General features: G+C 43.0%; 1 protein-coding gene across 1 annotated transcript in view; it reads right to left on the reverse strand.

Annotated features, from left to right (window-relative positions):
• Nucleotides 1-3,746: 3,746 nt before the first annotated feature.
• The window catches only part of khsrp (KH-type splicing regulatory protein), a 47,569-nt gene continuing 27,864 nt past the window's right edge, over nt 3,747-23,451 (reverse strand). The window contains exons 8-21 of the mRNA XM_059640028.1: nt 21,040-21,211; nt 18,738-18,836; nt 17,890-17,997; nt 16,002-16,104; nt 14,874-14,974; nt 12,378-12,525; nt 11,838-11,998; nt 11,563-11,663; nt 10,681-10,778; nt 9,380-9,496; nt 8,866-8,949; nt 8,217-8,297; nt 6,721-6,905; nt 3,747-4,218 (exon numbers count right to left, since the gene is read on the reverse strand). Of these exons, the coding sequence (XP_059496011.1) occupies nt 4,210-4,218; nt 6,721-6,905; nt 8,217-8,297; nt 8,866-8,949; nt 9,380-9,496; nt 10,681-10,778; nt 11,563-11,663; nt 11,838-11,998; nt 12,378-12,525; nt 14,874-14,974; nt 16,002-16,104; nt 17,890-17,997; nt 18,738-18,836; nt 21,040-21,211 (1,567 nt within the window). The 3' untranslated portion in view covers nt 3,747-4,209. The remainder of the gene's footprint in view (nt 4,219-6,720; nt 6,906-8,216; nt 8,298-8,865; nt 8,950-9,379; nt 9,497-10,680; nt 10,779-11,562; nt 11,664-11,837; nt 11,999-12,377; nt 12,526-14,873; nt 14,975-16,001; nt 16,105-17,889; nt 17,998-18,737; nt 18,837-21,039; nt 21,212-23,451) is intronic.

Raw genomic sequence — 23,451 nt, forward strand, 5'->3', positions numbered from 1 at the left:
CTCTGGTAGTTCATTCCATCCATGCAACACCCTCCTTAGGTCCCTTTTTAGATCTTTCCCCTATCTACCCCTCACGACTTGATAAACCTAAATAGGTCACCCCTCAGCCCTCTACAGTCCACGGAAAAAAGTCCCAGTCTATCCTTAAAACATTTTCCCCCACCACTTTAAAAATACCTTCTGTAAAAAGTGGAAAAAGCAACTCAAGCTGCTTTTCAATACTCAGCCGTATGCAAGATGCCAGCGGTGCTCCCCATGCAGTGCTGAGGGGTACAATCAGTACTTGAAAACGTGCCAATATCTTTGCTCTCTTGAGACATGTAGAATTGAGTCAAATTGTGCTCAGCTATCCTCCACCACACCATCAACCCTATTCCTCCCGAGCAACAAACCCCACCCAACTTGTGTAAATACAAGGGGAAAAGAACAGAGGAAGACATCAAGCTGCAGGTCTGTGCTCATCCTGCATCCCAGAACTCATAAACCCCTTTGAAATTTGGCCCAGGAAGCACATCCTCTCAAGCTTTTCTGTACAGTGTCAGCCTGTTACTTAGAGGGGAGACATACTTGTGTGTTGGTTGGCTGTCACTAAGCGACACTGGTTCACACACCTAGGACTGATAATCTCAGCAACAGGACACTCTTAGGATATATAAGTTTGTCCTAAAAGAGCAGACTGTAAGGAAACTGTTTTATATTTTAGAGGGCTGCATAGCTTTGGAACAGTGCCTCCAAAGATGATACAGGCAGGAATTGTTTTTGAGGGCAGTAGAGTATTGGCCAGTAAAATTAAAGTTCCAAGGCAGATGGGAATGAGGGATTAGAAACAGATTAGCCACGATCTTAATGAATGACAGCAGGCTCACTGGGCCAACTGTAAATTGCCAGTTGATAGGGCAACAGTCCCTAACTCTGGGCCACGTGTCCTGGATGCATATCATAAAATGCCCCAACTAATTAAAGTAAATACCATGCTCTTTGCAACACCAACAATTAGAGACTATGGAACCAAGGATGAGGACCAATTTGCATGGAGACTTCTACCTCATTTTCAGTTTTACATGAGACAGATAGAAAACTCTGCCTGAATTCATAGGTACACACTGAAGGCCACCACAGCCACAATTAACCCAATGTTCAGCTTGGATGGCTCCACACCAGCAGGAGATGTAACATTGTGGAATTACCTCATGGCAACCACAACATTTGGTGGAACACGTTAAGATGTCTGGTTGTCTCTCAATGAGAAGTGGCTCAGTGTTGCTTATTTTCCATTCAGAACATCTTAAGTATTTAAACTAAATGCAAAAGGGCTGCACCTGCTAATAGGTCTCAAATTGACGAGATATTTGAAGTGTGGCTAATTTTGGGACATGAAACTTTTCAAAGCATAGTTATTGTAACATTAAGTACATGAGCCTCAGTTGGAGGAACAATCATTCTTGTCCATGATAGCACATAAATAGATCTAAGTTCCATAAGTCATGCTGCAGTGAAGCTCCAACCATCAGCTGTTGCCCTGACAACAAATTATCTTTTGAAAGAAAAGAGACAAAGGCAAACTCTGGAACTACAGTCAGCATCATGAGCTTTTAAGATGCTCATGCACTTCATTGGCTGTGATGAGCTTTGGTGATGCAGAGGTTGTGAAAAGCACTGTACAAACACATCAATTTCTGACACAAAAGGTACAAATACAGGGCTAGACACGTTTCAAGAGTTAAACAACCTGTTACTGCATCTACTCACAAGGATCATTTGAAAAGAATGCAGTTATTTATGTATCAGCAGCACATGGTACAGATGTATAAATAAAATGCCCACAATCTCAACAGTGTGAAACAGATTCAGCCTCTCAGAATGCTGCAGGGCTTAAAGTGCATGAAGACTTAGGGTCGGGTCTGCAGCCCAGATCACAGATGTCACTGAACTTAACAGTCCTGAACAGAGACAGATGGATGCAAATTTTTTAAAAAACCTGAGTCACACTAAATCAGAACAACACAAGGCAGTCTGTCTGAATGAATTATACTTCAATCAGAATTACAATTTGTGGCAATGAAGTTAAGTTCTTTCTGACACACTTTGCCCTACAAGAAGCTAGCCTCAGAGTGGGTTTACAGTAGAGACACCAGAATGATCACTAACATAAAAAAGGTTATGAAGTGAGAGGGCAGGGTGCACAGATTTAAAACATAGAATAGGACAGAGCAGAAACGGGTCCTTCAGCTCATAACATTGTGCCAAGCATGATGTCATGTTAAACAAATCCCTTCTACCTGCCCTTAGTCCATATCCCTCTATTCCTTGCATTTTCATGTGCTTATCTAAAAGTCTCTTAAACGTCCCTATCGAACTGCCTCTACCACCACCACCCCAGCAGCGCTTTCTAGACTCCTACCACTCCACGTATAAAACATGGCCCACATTTCCTTTGAACTTTGGTTTTATTCATTCAAGTACTAAAGATATCAACAACATTCCTCCATCAGAAGTGGGGAGGCTCATTGACGACTGCACAATGTTCAGCACCGTTCGCAACTCAAGTCAAACTGACCAAACAGGAGTGTATATGTAAAATAGCAGGGACACATGGGGATTAAATTTAGGGTGGAATGGAAGCTGATTTTGCAAAGGGAGAAAATTGAGTCTCGGGGTAGGCCCCAATGCACCTCTTTGAGTCTGGGTTGCTGTAGCAACGGCTTCAATAGGCAAACATGATGAATGCTATGCTAAATACCCGGGCAGGTTGCAATTTCAAGTCTTGTTCTTAAACAGAAGTGATTTTAATTAACTGGTTTGGGTTGGATTTGATAAAACCTATGGTCATCACCATCCTGAGGTGGGACCTGGAATCTTGAGTTTCTGGCCCAGAGGCAGAGAGACACCATCAATGCACAAGAGCCCTCAGTTTGTGGGGATCAAACCTATCACCCTGAGCTTAGAAGTCTCATATTTTACTGATTGAACTAGCCAAGCACGCTGAATTCTTGTTGTATAATTTGTCGAAATCTCATGGACTGAATGAACGATTGGGGCAAAGATGCTATGAAAGAAGAATCTGGGCAAACCAGTGCAATCACTTCGCAAGTGGGTTCAAAGCTAAAATGACAAAAACTCTCCAGATATACGAAGTATTGGGGGAAAACACATCATGCTGTTGTACTTCATAGAATCCCCACACTGTGGAAGCAGACCCTGCAGCCCAACAATCCACACCAACCCTCACAGCATCCCACCCAGACCCACCCCCCTAAATCTACACATCCTGGAAACACTACAGGAAATTCAGCATGGTCAATCCACCCTAATCTGCACATCTTTGGACTGTGGAAAGAAACCAGAGCACCCAGAGGAAACCCACACAGACACGAGGAGGACATCTGTCTGGAGTTTGCAGTCACCCGAAAGTGGAATTGAACTCTGGTCCCTGGTGCTGTGAAGCAGCAGTGCTAACCACTGAGCCACGGTGCCACCTGTATGACTTGGTTATAGCTCACTCTAGAGGCTGACAGTTTCAACTCCAAACCGTTCTGTCACTCACAGCAGGACTAAGACCAGACTCAGCTGTGACCTTTACTCCTCTCTAGGCAGAAACCATGGACAAACAACAATTGACAGGTGCTGGTAAATCGCTCCTGGCTGTTGGTTGTTCTTCAGGAAAAGCCAGTACCTTCAGGAGAGAAAGGGAATTAAAACAGAAGGGGAACAAGCTCAACATTTGAGGAAGCATCATAATAACAGAGTCACTGTTTTAATATCATTTATTGTGAAGTGTAAAACGAGCGGTAAAAAGTAAAAACCAAGCTTACATTTTGTTTTTTTAAACCTTAAACAGACAACAAGATGCAAAAACAGACCAGCAGCCATTTTCAGTGTAATGGATTTGATTTCAAAACCGTACATTGTCTGGAATGTTCAACTATCATCAACTAAAAGCCGAGTGATCTATATTTAAAATAAAACAAAGAAAGTATTACCCTGAATTTTTCACTTTTTCCCTCTCCATGTTTTTTTTTTGTTTTTTTTTCCTCCTATAGACGGACTGAATTTGAAGATGGAGCTGAGATTACTCTATCTCCTACACTGGCTCAATATGAACATCTTTAAACAGTGATAGGGAACCTAAGCCTACGAATCTTCATCAGTCTGCATCATTGTTAAAAGGAATATTCTTCCCGACGAAACTGCAATCATCCCCCGTTTGCTTCACTGTGTCTGTGGGAGAGAGAAAATATTTAATGTGGAAATTAGTGGGGTGACACAATAGGGTTTGCGTGCCATCAGATAGATTCATTTCTATGGCAAATGAATTTCAATATAGATGTGTGAGGTATTACATTTTGGGAGGAAGAATATGGTGGTCACATCCTGTCTGGATAATGAGTCTAAATGAGGCAAGAGGAACAGAGGGATCTTGGGAAAGGGGTGGGGAGAAATGCACAAGTCATAAAGTAGCGATGCAAGTTAGTAAGGCCACAAAAAAAAGCATTAGGGCTAGTTTCTACAGCAACTGAACTGAAAAGCAGAGAAATTATGAAAGTTTTATAGAACCTTGGCTACACCACATCGGACATACTGTGAACTATTCTGGTCTCCAAACTATAAGATACAGAGGTAGTGGAGAAAGAGCAAAGGATCGGAAGGGATTATAACTATCAGAAAAAAGCAATGCAGTTCACAGGGTCTTTTCTCCAGTAAACAGAAGGGATGAGCAAATAGAGATCTTTCAGATAATAAGTGGGTTTGAGGGGGTAGATGTAGAGAAGATACATCTGTTTGCATGGGACACCAAAAATGGGGCTTAAAACGCAAGACAGTCAGTAATAAATCACAAAAGGAATTCAGGCAAGACCTTTACCCTGAAGGCTGAGCATGGTGGAAGTCACTATCACAGGTAGTACTGAGGCAAACAGCAATGCAATTAGGGGAAGCTAGACAAGTACAGGAGGGGGGAAAAGGAGGATAAAGATATGCTGATAGGGGCTGAGATGAAGTGGGGGGGGGAGGTAGCTTGTAGGGATCATGAACTCCAAACATGAACCACATGGGTCAAATGGCCTGTTTCTGTTCTGTAGCCTTTATATGGTTCCAAACACAAGCTCACCTCTCCACATTGCTCATGGATTGGGACACAGCCCTAACCTCGCACATTTCGGTTTAATCTAAAGTCACTACCCTGAATGGACAGACTGCTAAGCTAATTGAAGAAACTTTTAAGCTGCTTAGATTAGGGGTATTTTATGTGCTAATTCATAAATCAAGCTAGATTGAGAGGAACTAGCTTTATCGAAAAACTACTGATGTCCCTGAAACCTCCCGTTTCAGGAAAAGTGGATAAAAATATTGAAAGAGAAATCTGAACGGTTGAGGAAAGAGACGAAGTGGACAGCTCTTTCAGAGAGCTGGCACAAGCATGACAGGCCAACGGCCTCCTCCTGTGCTCTACAATTCTATGAACAGGTTAAGGTGGTATCTCCTCACTTGCTGTGAAAACTAACCACGGTTCTGAGCCCAGCGGCCCTGATTGCAAATTAATTGCTTCACAGATTATTTCAATAGGGGAAAGCATTTTAAATGTTAATTCCAATCCATCACGTTCACAGAATAAGCAATTTTCACTTTGACTGGGATGAAGAAGACGAGAGAGATTTGTTTCCAGAGTCACTTATGCGTTGCATCCTCTAATGCCCGTTAATGAAATTCTTCAACGGGTCTGCTTTAACATCGAAGAAAGTACATCTCATCACCGAAAGACTCATGTAACAGTCTTAAGTCTTCTGCTTCATTGAACCTTCCCGAGGAGCAGGGATAGAAAACTGAGTTCAAGAATTTACTGCAAGGTTTCAATCTTCTCTCAGGAGAGCCAGTCCATGTGTCGTATAACTTTGGTGATTGTTATGTTAGGATCTTTGTGACCTTGCCTTTCACCTGTTGCTGATACGCACCGGTTTGATTACGTATTACGTTCCATCTGAGGTGATGAAAGTACATGGTAGGCATCCCACATGTTTCCCTTCTATATGGTCCAGCACAATTGGGTGGCAATTGCTAAAAACTGAGTATGTTAACTAAGAGAGAAACAGACAGACAGGTGGGGGAGTGGGAGAAAGGGTGGAGAAAGGATGCGACAGACAGAGAGAGAGAGAGCGCGAGAGCAAGAGAGAGAGAGAGAGAGAGAGCGCGAGAGAGCGAAACGCAAGACAGAGAGAGCACGCGCACGAGACAGAGGGAGAACGTGAGACAGAGACAGAGTGGGGATGGGGAACAAGGGGGTGGTGAAGAGACGGGGAGAGGCAAGAGGGGCAGAAAGAGACGAGAGAGGGAGGAAGAGCACATGGAAAAGAGAAACAGAGGCAGGTTTCAATTCATGTGGCTTAACCTGCATCTAGAAAATGCCACTGGGCAGTGATCAGGAATAAAAGCATTGGGGAAACGTCACAGCAATAAGTCATACCATAAACGCTTCCAAATGTTTAATCACAGAAGGTGGAATCACCCCATGTGTGGGTTCCGTTGAGTGTGAAACCACTTTAGGTAGAAAAAGGAGAGAGAAAGAACGTGGGTGCGGGTGTGTGTGTTTATTGCAGGCCAGGTTTAGTTGTTCTTAGCCAGAGCATCACGATGGTGGGTGAAGGCAGAGCCGTGTCCAGCAGGCACCCCTGCCATAAGGAGAGGAAGGAGTTAAAACCTGTAGGAAGGAGGGGGGTGCAGACGTACCGGTTGCCCTTGTTGTGCAGGTGGCTGCTGGGGGGCAGGCTGAGGTGCCCCTGGCTGCCCGTAGTAAGCTGCCTGCTGTCTGTAGTACTCAGCCCAGGCTGCACTGTAATCTGGTTGGGCTCCTGGTTGTGGTGCTGCTGCTGCTGCTGCTGCTGCTGCTGCCGCTGCCCCTTGGGCATTTTGAGCTGTGGAACAGATTGTCAACACTTAGCATCAGTCACTGCAAAAGCTAGGCACACAACAACATACATGCCAGCCCAGTGCAACATCTACCTCACTCTCATATCACAACCTCGCTAATGGAGATAACCTACTGGAAACGCTCAACAGATCAGCCAGCATCCATGAAGACAGCAAATGAGTTATAATGTTTCAGAACAACGATTTCTCTCTCCACACCTTGTTGGGTCTGCAGAGTGATCTCAGTATCTGGCTTTAGTTTACCTGATGTAGTACGAGCAGAGACTGTCTCAAAGGCATCATGCAATCAACGTAGTGCCTCAAGCAGGGAAAATGGATCTCATCACAACAGCTACAAGTATGGGTGAGAAACACTGACACTGACTCAGACAATATCCGCCAACCTACTGTCACCCACTCAGCTGTAAACCAAGGCCACACATTTATCACAGAGCTGCCTTGTTGGAGCACTGCCCTGGCTGACTAACATCAGTACAACAAAACCACAAACATTTACAAGGGGCCAACAGCCACAGAGTGCTCAAAAGGGTGTTCAAAACACCAACATTTTAGATGAGAAGTGGGAATAAGTGAAAGACTGAAAATTGACTTGTCAGTACTGGATTGGAAGTGTGAACCCATTAAAATCAAAAACTTCATTCCAACGCTTGGCTTTGAATGCCCAGAATCCATGTGGTCGGGTTTAGCCAGTCTGTGGTTGACCATGGGAAACTAACACGAAATAGAATACACTTGAAACAAGACACAGATGAGCCGCTAGATGGCTAAAGTGGGAAATAGAAAACTGTTGCAACCATCCAGATGCCAGTGTAGAGCAGACAGAATTCTTCACTGTCAGTACAAACACAAAACCAAGGCCCTATCTATCCTCTCAGAAGTATAAAAGTTCCCACAGTCACTGTGATCCCAGTAACAAGGCCAATCAACTTTACTGTAACGGATAATTTGTTATTACCATTTTGCTTTTTTGTGGGATCTCACTGAACACAAAAGGGCAGCCATGTTTGCTACATTACAACAGTAGCTGAACATAAAAGCACTTGACTGGTGGTAAAAGGCACTACAGATGCAAAACCGTTCTGTTCCTGGTACAGCTGGGACTTGCAGACATGCCCGAGACCTGGAGTGGGAGCTTCACTCTGCAGCCAGCTGGGTAGGCTCGTGCGTCGATTCAGTCTATGGAATTCACCTCTCAGTGAACAAAACCAAGTATAATTGTAAAGTTACCAAAGTCAAAGCTCAACAACGCTAATGGCTGAGTGCAAGGAGCAGACTTGTGAAGAACGAGCGCTGACCTTGTTTCTTATAGTACTCCTCCCACGCCTTTGTATAATCCTGCTGGGGACCAGGCTGCTGGCCGGGCTGGCTCTGTTGGCCTGAGAAAGAGGATGCAAACAAAAAATAGGTAATCCTATACATGAGAAAAAAAACATTGAGGAGAGGCACTTATAGACAAAAGGTAGGGAGCAATAGGCAGAGAGATACTTCCCATTGATCACTGGGCTGAATAGAAAGTGAACTTGAGGATCAGAAAAACAAGAAACTACTTATTGGTCAGGCCTTCACCGTTCCTTCAGTGTCAAAATCCTGGAATTCCCTCCCTATGGGGAGGTAAGGTTCAAGAAAGCAGCTCACCACCACCTTCTCAAGGGCAACTAGGGGTGGACAACAAAAGCAGGGCAACCAATGACATCCACATCCCACAAATGAATAAAGTAAAACAAAAATTCTAGATTACTCAAGTGGAAATATCTTTTCAGTATCTAAAGAAGCAGTCTGTAGGCTGCTATCTGTTCCTGATTAGGATATTTAAACTCAACAGTAATAGTCATCCCAGCCCATCACAATATAGTTGGCGGGAGATTGAGAAGAAAGCATGACAATTCCATTGCAAGCTAATTTACAAACATAAATTGACCCTGTACTTAAAAGAGAGATAGGCACCTAGTTTCTTGTAGTACTCCTCCCATGCTTTAGTGTAATCAGGCTGTCCTCCTGGACCTTGAACTGGAGGTTGCTGAGTGGGGTCTGTTTAAAATAATGGAAAAACAATTAAAACAGCATCACAGGGAACTGCGATTTTCTTGAAGACGCTGACAAATATACAACAAATACAGAAATGGCTGGAGAAACTCCAATCCGGCAGCATTGTGGAGAGAAAGCAGTTAACATTTTCAGCGCAGCCACCCTCCTTCAGAACTTCCATTTAGAGACTCTAGACTTGAAACGTTAACTTTGTTTCTCTTTCAAAAATGATCACTTCCATCTTGAAGGCAGGATGTAGAGAGTTTAAGCCCTACTCAAGAGGAGTGCAAAATCCACACTGACAGATCACATTAATCCACTTAAGCTTAGCTTATTTTAAACTAGTGCAGAAGATCATTATGGTTACAGACGATGACAGTTAGTAGATTCCTCCAAAATGCTTGCCACAGAAACAACACACTCGCCATCTTACCTGGCCCTGGTGGAGCAGCAGCTGGCTGCTGGGGTGGCACAGGTGCAGGAGGCTGCTGGTAGTATTGTTGATAATAAGCAGCCCAGGCAGCTGCGTTTGGGTCTCCGGGAGCTTTACCTGCACCACAAAAAGACAGCATTAATATTCTACAGAAGTCTACTGTTGCTTTGTACAAAAGTGACAGAACACCATTAACTCATACTCCCACCCCAAGAAGTTAAATGCAGCATGACCAAGGACAGGCATTAAGTAAGCATTTTGGAAATGCACAAATGAAAGGCATCAGCACAGTTTTTGGAAAACACAGCAGACTCAAACAGGTGAGAGCTGATGAAATGGGAAACAGAAGAGGGACAGGAGAATTTCAAGCTCTGGAAGCAGTTGTTAGAAAGTTTCAGGTGCTAGGTCTCAGCAGACAGGAAAGTACCAGAAAGCACAATGACACATCAATTCAACAAGTACTCTTGACAACCCATCATTCACTGACTCTAGATTTAAATGAGTCAAACTCACGGAAAGAATTAAAATTATACATAGGAAACACTGTTCCTTGCAGGGAAATTTGCAATAAGGGAGCAAAATATTAAATTTAACTGAAATCAGAACTTCATGACCAATAGGAGAATAATGTAAAGAAACCAAAGGTCTGAAGGTGACAGGATGTGGAATGGGATAAACACAAAAGCTGCTGCAGTTTGGCTACATAGGAAAAGTGACATGGCCAGTCTGTTTCTAACTCCACACGTCTGTATTATTAGTTAAGAAAAGGCATTTTCATTTAATGAGGAAGATTTAAGACTTGGACAGAAACCTGGTGAAGTAGTGCAGGTAATAAAAATAAGCTTTGTATTTGACTTGTTCAAGCTGTCAGGTCCATCAGAATGGTTACGAGGACACTGAGAGGAATGGAAATGAAGTGATTAAAAGTCTAGTTACTTACACAGAAACGAACTAATACTCCAAACTGATTTTGTACAGGACTTGGAGAACACACTTTAAGAGATCAGGAACCCGATGCTGCCCTAAGTGACCGTGAACCCTGTAGATTGTGGTTAAACTCTAACTGGATTGGACATGCACAAGACAGAAGGAAACCTTATCTGGGCCTGTACATAACTCCAGTTCCAGAGAAGTGATTTGTGTTTCTGAGGCTCAACAAAGGGATGCACAATCCATCTCAGAGGGCAGCCCAGGCCATGTACCTGACTGAGCCAGCATGTTTCAGTGCTTGCAGGTTCTCAGAAACTTTGGCTTGACCAGCTAAAACAACATAAACAAAACTAGAAAACGTTAGTAATTACTTGGGTCATGGGGTCCAGGCGGCTGCCATTGTTGGTACGTGTTGCCCCAACCTTGAGGAGGATACTGATGTGGAGGAGGTGGCCCACCAGCAGCAGGACTGTTGGGGAAGAATGGTGGTTAGACATTTCATGTCACAACAGTTAAAGATCCTCATGTGTTTTGTCTAGTCCACACTCCTTTCCACATCTGACTCAAAGTACCCTTACTCGAAGGAGTGTGACCCATTATTACTCCTGTCACCCATTTCATCCAATGCTTGCATCAGTACAGCTGCTTCTCCACTGGTTCAATGGAACCATTTCCTGAATCTCTAGTCTAGAGTAGCAGGCAATAAGCAGAGCAGGCACTCCAAGAGTGAAGCTGCCGGGAACAGGCAGGAAGCAAAAAATGTGTCTTTTGGACACAAGGTTCACACATGGGAGAGATAATCAATGATCATTTCAGAGGGAGCAACAATAAAAACACAGGCACCTCTCCGGAAGTGAAAATCCACATCCCATGAACATTCCTCGAAAGTTGCATGAACCCTGACTTTAGGTAACTACAAACTAGGTTGGGCAGCTTGCCCCAGTTCCCCTTTCAAACTAGAAACACTGTAACCCTGTCCAAGTGAGGGAGGAATACTGCTGCAAACCAGCTTCCTGCTGATTAACCAGAAGGGAAATCACAGTTGAAATCAAGTGAGCACTTCAGGGCAGACAGTAATGAACAGCATGCAGCAGCTAATACGTAAAAAAAAATTCCATGTCATATTATTCTAAAGCAATACCCTTGCTCACCCATCCATCATTCCATTCACAAGAAAGTAATCCTAATCCCAGCTCGATCAAACAGTAAAAGGGACAGGGAGCAGACATTAAGCAAAGAAGCAATCTACTTACTGAGGAGGAGGAGCTCCTGGGGGCCCTTGGGTGAAGGGTCCTGGCTGGAAGGGTCCCATTGGGCCAGCAGGCATTGGAGGTCCAACAGGACACAAGGGGCCCTGAAAACGGAACATGTTTTGCTTGAGTACAGAGTCAATTAAACTACTATCGTGACCTTCAGTCATGTGCTTGCAAGCATAGTTGTTGACAGATGACTTGATATGGCATCAATTTCTGCAAATTCTGAGTGCCTGTTTCCAATCAGTTAGAAACATGATCAATGGTGACGTTACCTCGATCTTCTCCTCAATGAGCTGTTTAGCATGGTCAATCTGTTGAGGTGATCCTCGGATGGTGAAAAGTTTAAAGTTTGGATCACCATTAGGTGGGGGCTGTCTCTGCAGTTCCACAAATGCACCAGTTTGTTGGTTTATTGCCTTTACATTTTCTCCACCTGCAAGGTTTCAACAATTAAATGTAGCTCAGCAACAATGTAACCTAATCACTCTCAATACAAAGCAAAGCATAGGACTTCCTTCTATTAATAACTTTGTCGAGGTTTGCAAAACATTTGCAGTGTGATTAGTTTCTTTATTACAACTGTTCTTCTTGACTTATCTGTCCCAAGCCATCCCTCTTAAGTTTTCCTCACCTTATCCCTCCCATCCTGTCCCCAGCCTGCCACATCACCTCTAACAAATTAACACAAATAAGATGCACAGAAAGCAAACCATGAGAGGAAAAACACCACAAATACATGTGTAACTATAACACACATTAGACAAGTTAAAACCAAGATTCAACAAGAAAATCATTCTGCGTCAACTACTGACCTCTGCCAATGACCAATCCACACTTGTGGCTGGGGACTGAGAAAGCCATCTCTCCTCCAGGGGGGCCCATACCCCACGTGCCTTGTCCCCTTCCCCTTCCTCGGCCAGGCCCAGGCATTCCAGGTCCTGGAGGCCCAGTGGGACCAGCCTGCATAAGCACAGTTTACAACGTAAAGTCAGAGAATAAGATAAAACTTTTAAGTCACATGAGAATTCAGAACACATTCTGAGATGGACTTGGGGAAGATCACCTGGATGAATGTGCTAATTTAGGAGTTCTGCAGTGGAGCCAAACATTAAAAGCTGTTTGCAGCATCCACTGTCATAAACTCAAGGTTTTCAAACAAACAGCATCCCAAAAGGCTTTAAAGTTGGAGGAAAGTATCTGTTCTACACCTGGAGTCGTCAATGCTTTTCCTGGACTGTTAAAGCTGAAAATAACAGCAGCCTATAAAAGCCAGTTCTCAAATTTTTCACAAGAATGACCTCAATTTAAGACAAGGTGGTCACCTGGAAGATCAAGGCCACACAGCATTCAATTAGATCACTGCTAATTGGGACTTCAATTCTAATTTATAACTGCTCATGCATATTCTTTAACACCTTTGAACATTTTAAAAAATATATACAGTGAACTCAGTTCTGCAAGCTTCCAATGCTCCAGTATCTGAAGCAGTTTGGTCAAAGAAAATTCCACAATTCTACTTCCTTCAACATCTTTTTGTCTGCTTGAGATTAGGGCCTCCCCACTTCTGAGTGAAGAAAGGAGCAAATTAATCTAATTTCAACAATGGATTCAGCTCTCTCTCACTCATTGTCAAACAGTTTGAGTTTTCCCTACTAAGATGGTTGCAAAATTCCTTAGTGAACATGGTGCTTGACTAGAGGTGGTCTATATTGCTGTGTCCCTGCTGTGAGAACACAATATGCTTGATTGGACACTGCGGATTAAGTTCCCTTACTTACCACAAGCCAGCATGCTGCTGGAAAATTCATAGATTGAGAGATTCAAAAGGCAGCATTGTGCGAAGTGATGCAGCACACTGGAAAGGAGGGAATGCGGTTTGGTGGTGGTGGGGTGGGGAGAGAAACCAGCGGTAGATGTGACTCCATCACTTGAATCTAAATACAGGTGACACATTTTACAGCAAATGTAGCTGGAAATATTAATCATGTGGCAGCACAACGCAGATCACACTAAAAGAAATCAGTTTAACATTTTTGTTAACAGCACCTTGCACAGTCAAACTGAAGCCCAAATATTGTAGCAACTACAAATCTGTAAAACAGAAAATTTTGGAAACATTTGAGGTAATCTACTTGGGAGAGAAACGAGCTCATCCAATGTGACAAAAGATCACAGATCGAAACATCAACCTAACCTCTCTCCTGACCTGATGCACTGCCTGGTCTCAATATTTCAAAAAGGAATTTTTAAAAACAAACCTCAATGTGGACTTGGTGAAACATATCATGTCAGTACAATAAACCAACTGCTAAACTGTACATCTTTTAAAAAAAATATATAAACCATCTTCAAAGAGGAAGGTCAAATGAAAGTGTATCCTCAAGTAATGCAACTAAGCTGGTGTCGTCTTAAATGCAAAATAATGAAGTTTTTGACGTTAGGTTTGCTCAATCATATTGATGTTTAAACAACCAAACATGTGTACTCTTATTTTATCACTGCAGAACATCGTATTGTATTTTCTTTTTAAAGCGGGAATAGAGCCTCAAGTCCAACTTCTGAAGCACTCCTCAAAAACCAGAAATTAAACTTCCTCCCACACAGATTGCTGATTTGAAAATATCACTTTCAACACTGAGATATCCAAAGTATCGGAACAGGGCAAATCTCAAAATATTGCCAGTGTGTTCACCACCAAAGATCCCATTCAGCTGCATGCCCGCCATAGCCCAATCATAGGTGACAATCACATGGGAAATGCCAAGTGGAAGAATTTAAAGGTAGAATATGGTGAAACAAACAGGCCACATGTAACAAAGACAATTTAGAAGGCTCACTGGTCATCCCAACACCTGCCAAAAGGTATCAGGCAGCCACAATCTGATTTTAAACTTAGAATAGTCTCTCAGATATTTGTAGGGTAGAAATAGAATTTGTTGGAACCCAGTGAATGTAAAGCATGAACAATAAAACATCCATAAAAGAGCAGCTTACAAAACAGGTTTCACAGCACGGAGTTCACTGCAAAGATTCTCAAAGATAGCTTGAAATCCTGGTAAGCCTAATTTGCTGACATTTAGCACTGCAGTCTGATTTTATACTGCTCATTTCTGACACGCATTGGCGTGCAACACTCTGGATTTAAGTGCCATCATGGATGCCTCTCTGAAGCCTCATCATACTTTGGAAAAAATGGGCTAATAATGAGAGGCCTAACTATCCATGGAACACTCACCACCTTCAGGTGTGGAGAGTAAAGGACAAGAAATCAGGAAGGAAGAAAGTGAGAATAAAACTCTACTCCATACCCGCACGTTCTGCAGAAGGTCAGTTATTATTTGTGCAGCATGCTGGCATCTCTCTGGAGGCCCCATTACATGTGCTATCTTATCTGGCGTAGACCCATCATCTACGGGATGAAAAAAAAGGAAAAAGGACTTTATTGAAAGTTACAGTTCCAGAGCAGCCGCAGTATGCATTACAGAAATCAGTCCAAAAGGAACAGACAGCACCTGAAACAATGAACCAAATTCGCAAAAAAAAACCCCAAATATTTAAGTCAGGGGATGCAGAGCCAATTGTCACATTCACCGTCATTGCTGATACAATATTTCAATTACATCCAGTGGATGCAATGTTTTCAACAATGTTACTAAGTTCTAGGAGGGGGTGAACAATGGGAATCCATATTCATCACCACACATCATTCCCTAGTCAAGGACTGGGTTCAGGGTTGGGGTGAGGCTCCCGGACAGTGACTGAACTGGCCCCTGGAAGTGTTTTAGTTGACAGTGCAGGCGACACCAGAATCAGTCTGTACCAACAAGAAGAAACCCTCTAAACATCCCTGTTGCATTGCTCAGTCTTCACATTATTCCAGATCAGAAGCTCAAAAACAAAGCAATGGCAAAATTCTCTAGATGGTGTTTTAAATTGAAGAGTTCTGCTCATAATTAACCTTTAGCTCCCAATCATGTAGCTAGGGAAGGAGAGAGCAAAAACAAAACGTTACGCCACAAGACAAAGATAATAGGAATATTTGCACCTCCATACCCAGTCCTGCTAGACCATATCATATCATTGACATGGTATACACCTGATGATTCTGAACACATTGCAGTGGTTCTCTGAGAGACAATCTCCCAGGCAGCGTCACTGTTAAGAATTCTGTCTCCCCAAGAAATAGCAGCTTCAATAGTCATGGGCCATCATCTACTGCAACAAGGGGTATGCAGAAGGTTGGTTCTGTAGAGAACTTCTTACTTGTCCTAACAGAATGAGCTATTTTGGACAACTCCTATCACCTAGCCACTTCATTGCTCAATATTTCTGACTGCAGTGGACTCAACTCTCTCACAGGTCTACATTCTATAAAATGGAGGAGTCTCAGATTTACATTAAGGTCTCAAATACCCAGCAGATGTAATGGAACTGACCTGGTTTGAACTGTATTCGGACCCCAGCATCGTTCTGAATTTTCTTGATCATTTCTCCACTACGTCCGATCACAATTCCCACTGAATGCCGTGGCACTGGGACCTGGAATATAAGAGGTGATTCATAAAAATCACATTATTTATATCTTCTCAAAAATGCACACAATGCCCATCAATGTTTCTCACTACCTTCAGGAAAACACCGAAGCTCCTTTGATCTTGAGTATTTTTCAGAATTCCACCATTCATGGTTAACCTTCTTAGACCCTCTAAGTTCAATGCCTATATTTTTCTGTACAGTGTTTTATTTGCCCAGCTATCCAGTCCATTAATATCTTCTTGTAGTTTAGAGCTATACTGTGCACTATTTACCACTTGTTGGTTTTCATGTCATTCACAAACGTCTTGACCACACCCACTACATTGAAATCTATGCCATTAACATACACCACAAACAAGGGGCCCCACAGCCAGCCCTGTGGGCCTGCAGTGAACAGACTTCCAGTGACAGAAGCACACTTGTACTATTAACCTCTTTTGTGCCTCAGTTAATTATGCATCAATGCATACTCTGCCTTGGATCCCACAGACTCAATTTCTACAACCAGTCTACAGTGAGGGGCCTTATCAAAAGCCTTGCTGAGGTCCACGGAGACAATATCAGATGTTATAACATAGAACATTACAGCACAGTACAGGCCCTTCGGCCCTCGATGTTGTGCCGACCTGTCATACCAATCTCAAGCCCATCTAACCTACACTATTCCATGTACATCCATATGCTTATCCAATGTCGATTTAAATGTACCTAAAGTTGGCGAATCTACTACCGTTGCAGGCAAAGCGTTCCATTCCCTTACTACTCTGTGAGTAAAGGAACCACCTCTGACATGTGTCCTATATCTTTCACCCCTCAATTTAAAGCTATGCCCCCTTGTGCTCGCCGTCATCATCCTAGGAAAAAGGCTCTCCCCATCAACCCTATCTAACCCTCTGATTATTTTATACGTCTCAATTAAGTCACCTCTCAACCTTCTTCTCTCTAACGAAAACAGCCTCAAGTCCCTCGGCCTTTCCTCATAAGACCTTCTGTCCATACTAGGCAACATCCTAGTAAATCTCCTCTGCACCCTTTCCAAAGCTTCCACATCCTTCTTATAATATGGTGACCAGAACTGTACGCAGTACTCCAAGTGCGGCTGCACCAGAGTTTTGTACAGCTGCAGTATTACTCTCACCAATATTCCTGGGTCACCTCCTCCAAAAATTACATCAAATTTGTCAAATGCGACCTTTCAAAACAAATCCAAGCAGAGTTTCTCTGATTAGCCAGTGTCTCTCCAAGTGCAATTATATTCTATCACTCAGAATTTGTTGATAACTTCTGAGGTTAGATGGGCCTGTAATTTCCCAATATACCTTTCCTTCACTTTGATAATGGAATGACATTTGCAATGCTACACTCCTCTGGCAGCTCTCCTTTGGCCAGAAAGGATTTCAAAATGACCAAGGCCTCTGATATTCTCTTCCTGCCTTCCTCAACACCCTGAGATATATCACATCTGGGCCTATGAATTGATACACTTTTACAGCTGCTCAACCCACGAGTATCTCTCTCCCTCCTTGTTAATTGCTTTCAATAATCCACAGTATTTCATGCTGATGTTTATTGCTTGTCACCCTTTTCCATCATAAGGCTGTAAGAACTTGCATTTTTATTTTTGTGTCTTTAAAATTTGTGCATTGAAATGAGGTAAGAACAATTTCTGAAAACAAGGATTTACCGGGATATTTAAATAATTTCACAGCAAGGAACGAGAAACCTATTATGAGCTTTGTTTTTTGTGCCTCTGGATTCCCGCAAACAAAGAAAACCATGAACACTTACATCTAAACCACCGACTCCACCAGCTCCTCGATTACCAAACTCATTTCTGTCCCCAAATCCTGCTTGATCGCGTTCGTGCAGAATCTCCATCACCATGTCTCGTGCTTGCTGCAACAGCCATAGCAAAAGTAGTTAACCAGACAAAGTAACTACAACTCAAAGCAGGAGCAGCAAAGTGGTTATTGGTAGGCTGAGAGCTCGACTTCAGAATTGCTTTATCACTATTTCAGGCGGTATTTAGTTTAGAATCCTGCTCAGATTGGAAATGTTTAGTGACACACTGTAAACAAGTAGGAACAACTACTTCACTAATCAGCTCCAGGGATCTGTAGCTTCACTAATCTGAATAATAAACACCCTACTAACTCTGCACTTTATTAAAACCCAGTCTTCCCAGTTTAGGGCAACTCAGATGAAATTCTTGTAAAATTAGAACAATTGGTGTTAAAATGAACAGCAATTTCAGCAGCAAATCCACCACAAAGCTAATGAGCATCACAGACAATAAGGAAAGTGCAGCAGGAAGCACAACACTGGAGGGCAAGGGGCAGGGACAAGTGAAGAGAAACTACACAACAACCGAGGCTGGAGAAGGGCCTCTGATCAGCAACAGATAGAGGGAAACGAGACACAACTGGTCTCCGTTTCACTGACAAGTTCCTCAGTGACAGGTGAAAGAACAGAAGAGACGCTCAAGGAGATGGCAGTGGAAGAGAAGAATCCAAGGATATCTGATCTCATTAGGATTACTATAAGAATCGTGGGAACCATCAAAGAGTGAGAAGATAAAGGTAGTGAAAATCTACAAAGGTGACACAGTCACAATCCAGATATATAAAAATTCATACCTGTACTTTAAAAGGATCACCGATAATTCGGAGTGGTTTATCTACGTTAGCATTTTGTGAACCATCTTGGATTAAAATCATCTTCACTCCAGCACGTTCCTGTTTACAAAGATGATAGCACCTTCAGAATGATAGTTCAAAAGGAAGAACAATGGAAGGATCCCTGTTCAGAACACTCAGGAACCAACTTTTACCTAAAAACAAACAGTCTGCAACCCTCATTTCAAATTGTTTTAATTGTACAATTAGCAAGAAATGGGTCAAACATGTGTACAATGCCTGTATCATTTGCTTTAGGTCAGTCATCCCATTCCCACAAATATCAGTTAATTGCAGAACAATCTCATGTCCTAACTTGTACCACACAGGCTGCAAACTGGAGACAACATACAATTTGATCAAAGAAATAAATTGGAAGTACATGTAATTATAAAACAGACAAGTAACCTTGTGACTTTCATGGTTCCTTCAATTTTCCATCAGGCACTAATTTAACTCTCTCAAACCGTGTATAAGGCAAAATAGTGCAGACGCTGTCAACTGAACTGAAAACTGAAAATGTTGGAAACACTCAGCAGTTCGAGAAGCATTTACAGAAAGAAACTAAACAGAACATTTCCCAACATGTTTCTCCCTCCAAGAGTGCTGCCTGACCTGCTGAGAATTCCCGACATGCTCTGTTTTGAGATAATGGGAACTGCAGATGCTGGAGAATCCAAGATAACAAAGTGTGAAGCTGGATGAACACAGCAGGCCCAGCAGCATCTCAGGAGCACAAAAGCTGACGTTTCGGGCCTGGACCCTTCATCAGAGAGGGGGATGGGGTAGGGTTCTGGAATAAATAGGGAGAGACGGGGAGGCAGACCGATGATGGAGAGAAAAGAAGATAGCTGGAGAGGAGAGTATAGGTGGGGAGGTAGGGAGGGGATAGGTCAGTCCAGGCGAGACGGACAGATCAAGGAGGTGGGATGAGGTTAGTAGGTAGGAAATGGAGGTGCGGCTTGGGGTGGGAGGAAGGGATAGGTGAGAGGAAGAACAGGTTAGGGAGGCAGAGACCGTTCTGTTTTGATCTCTGTCTAGCTGACCACCTCTTGCTGCCTTCCTTGGAAGGACATTCCTTCCATACATCATAGAACCATAGAATCCCTACAGTGTGGAAACAAGCCCTTTGTCCAACAAGTCCACACTGCCCCTCCAAACAGCATCCATAAACTAAACATCGCTGGACGCTATGGGCAATTTAGAGTAGCCAATCCACCTACTCTGTATGTTTTTGGACTGTGGGAGGAAACCCACGCACACACAGGGAGAATGTGCAAATTCCACACAGACAGTTGCCAGAGGGTGGAATCGAACCTGGGTCCCTGGCGCTGTGAGGCAGCAGTGTTAATCACTAAGCCACTGTGCCGCCCCAAAACATTGCAGGGAGTCCTAACCTGCATGTCTTTGGGCTCTTGGGTGGGTGGGTGGGTGGGTTGGGGGGGGCGGGGGGTGTGGAGGAGAAGAAGAGCATCCATAGGAAATCCAAACTGATACAATGAGAATGTGCAAACTCTATGCAGACAGTTGCCCAAAGGTTGGAATTGAACCCAGGTCCCAGGCACTGAGGCAGGAGTGCTAACCAGTGAACCACCAAATGAAATCTTTTAAAAGGAAATTATTTTAGAATCCCAACAGTGGGGAAACAGACCATTTGGCCTAACAAGTCTACAACTACTCTCTGAAAAGCATCCCACCCAGATTCACCAACACCACCCCCCCCCCACAACCCTGCATTCCCCATGACTACACATCAAACCTAAACATCCCTAAACACTATGGGCAATTTAGCATGGCCAATCCATCTAACCTGCACACTTTGGACCGCGGGAGGAAACCCATGCGGACATGGGGAGAAAGTGCAAACTCCACACAGACAGTCACCTGAGACTGGAGCTGAACCCAGATTCCTAGCGCTGAGAGACAGGAGTGCTCACCACTGAGCCACCATGCTGCCAAAAACAGCATAAATGATACGCCATGTAAATAAATATTATGGGAACCACAGCATCCCAGAGTCCTAAAAGTAATAACACAACCAAACAAATCACTTGGCCTTTCTGAGTCTTAGGCATTGGAATGGGCTGACTGAACTATAAGTACAAAGGTGATGGTCTAACAGGCCAGCATGTTCAGATTCAGTTCCTGCCTGAATTACTGATCTAGTTAGGATTCCACACAACTCTGTCTGAGAACTTCCATTTAAATATCCTGAATACAGCCATTCTTCTGGCTGGTTCTTTTCTCCTCTTCAATTCTGTACCTGGAGCTGTTTGATGGTCTCTCCACCTTTGCCAATAATGAGCCCAGCCTTTCCTGCTGGGATCACAATCTCCTGAATGGATCCATTTTGTCCATTTGTGGTATCATGGGTCTGACCTGGAGGCCCACCTCGGCCCCTAGACACAATTTCATCCAGTAGCATTTTTGCTGTCCTGCAAACAGAATGCACAGAAATTCAGACTGCAAGAAATAATGCTCTTTCTACTTGAATTATTGGCAAATAATTTTATTACTCCAAAGTTAGTCCCTGGGAAGTCCTGCACAAACACAGTTACAGGGGAAGCTGAGAGTTGAAAGAAAATCCTTCTCAAACATTTAAACATGATAAAACATATTAAGATTCTGACAATATTCAGCAGAAAGCGACTTGGATTTTTGCTCCTGTTCCAGCTGTGAACTGCGACAAGGTACCCAGACCTTGATGATCACTACTGTACAACTGGACTGTACTGAAACTAAGGGAGCTATGGTTCTTTCCTGCAACAACCCAAATAAACTGAAGCATTGTAGCAGCAGTCAAATACAGGATCGGCTGGAAATAATTGCTAACTAAGTAAAGCAAAACTTGTTTTGAAGACATTCAATATTTTAAGTTCTGTTCTAGGTGGATTCATTGAAAGTGCCAAAACACCTGGTAGATCCACAAGCTACAGAATGCAAAGCCTGAATTTTTATCTCGGGGCCAGCAATATATGCAGGGATTCTATTATATTTCAGCAGGGTTTCTAACAGTCCTGTAGTCAGGCACTGCTGTCATAGATGTAAGTCAAGAATGGTAGGTTGCCTCCTTGCTGCAAAAGGATATGGGTGTTAGAGACTGTAGGATATCCTTTTGGTCATCCACACTGGCACCAATGACAGACCAAAAAGGGGATGTGGTGCAGAAAGCACCATTTAGGAAAAAAGAGTTGTAAGATCAAGGCCTCCAAGGTGGTAATCTCAGGATTACTCACAGTAACATACGTGCTTATACAAAATGAAATGAATGAATATGTGGTTGAAAGAATGATCTAGGAGGGAAGGCTTTAGATTAGTGGCATCTGGACTGGTTTTGGGGCAGATGGGTCCCATTTGAGGAGAATAGGTTATATTTTCAGAACTCTAACCAACATCCTCACAGGGAGGAACATTGCAAAGGATTTAAATTTGCTTGTCAGGTGAAGGGAGACACTGGAGAGGACATTCTAAATCGGTGATAAGTGAAGCTGGGAATAGAAAAGTAGAAAACTCAAATGAAAGCATAAGTCAGCAAAGGCAAGTGCCAACACTGCATAAAATGAAAATACAGAATTTAGTTAAGAACATAATTAAATACATGCAGCATTTGCCGAAAGGAGGAAACTGCCATTACAGAAAATGGGATGAAGGTTGACCAAGGTTGGGAACTGAATATTCAAGGATATTTAACTTCTTGGAAGGACAGGCTGAAGAGGTCAAAGAGGTGGGCAGCATTGATGTAAAGGAATCTGTACAGGACAGTCACCATAATATGATGGAATAGCTCCTTTTGTGTAAAAGGAGGGAAGTTCAATGCCATACTTGGGTCTTCAATTTTCCAAAAGGAAACCATTAAGGTCTGAGGGGTAAGTTGGTCAATTTGGAAAATGCTAAAGGTATAACTACAGATACACAATAATCAGTATTTAAAGAATCAATACCTGATTGCTAACAAACATGCATTCCTTGAAGACACAAAACCAAAGAGGAAATGCTGGTTGAGCAGAGCTAAGCAACTTAAAAGTGGCATTAAATCAAAGGAATAGGTTTATTTAAAAAACGTGAGCATTTTAGAATCCAACAAACGAAGATCAAGAAACTGAAAGAAAGGGCAAAAACAACAAGGACTCATGGAGGAAGATACAAGAAATGAGAGATGAACTCATTCAAACAGATGAAATTCTTAAAGGCCCTGGCAGGGCAAATTTCAGACTGAGCGTCATTCAGCAAGCTATTTAAGGCTGAGAGAAGGAGGAATTTCAGAGGATGGTCAATTGTCCATCTGAGAAAGTTGTGCAAGTCCAGTCATGGACTATCTTCAAGGCAAGAGATCAATATATTTCCACCTACAAAGAAACCGGAGTTATGGCTGGAGAGATGTGGAAGCAGATCATCAGCCATGATCTAGAACCATGGTACAGGCTGAAGGGGGCAAAAAGTCGCTATGTTTCTGCATCTCTAGTCCTCTCCCTTTTCTCTTTTCATCACAGAATGCAACTGAAGACAGTGATCCCATAGAAAGCTTTTATTATCAAGAGTTTTCATTGAAGGAACTCAGGCCGAAAGGCCCCGCAAAGGGAACTGAACTGCCCAGCTGTGCTTGGCCAACCCCCTACTCAACTACGTTGCTTTAAACAGAATCTAAACCCAAGATGGTACTCAACACAAGGAAGAG

The sequence above is a fragment of the Stegostoma tigrinum genome, chromosome 35, assembly GCF_030684315.1.
Source record: "Stegostoma tigrinum isolate sSteTig4 chromosome 35, sSteTig4.hap1, whole genome shotgun sequence".
In the NCBI taxonomy this organism is placed as follows: Eukaryota; Metazoa; Chordata; class Chondrichthyes; order Orectolobiformes; family Stegostomatidae; genus Stegostoma; species Stegostoma tigrinum.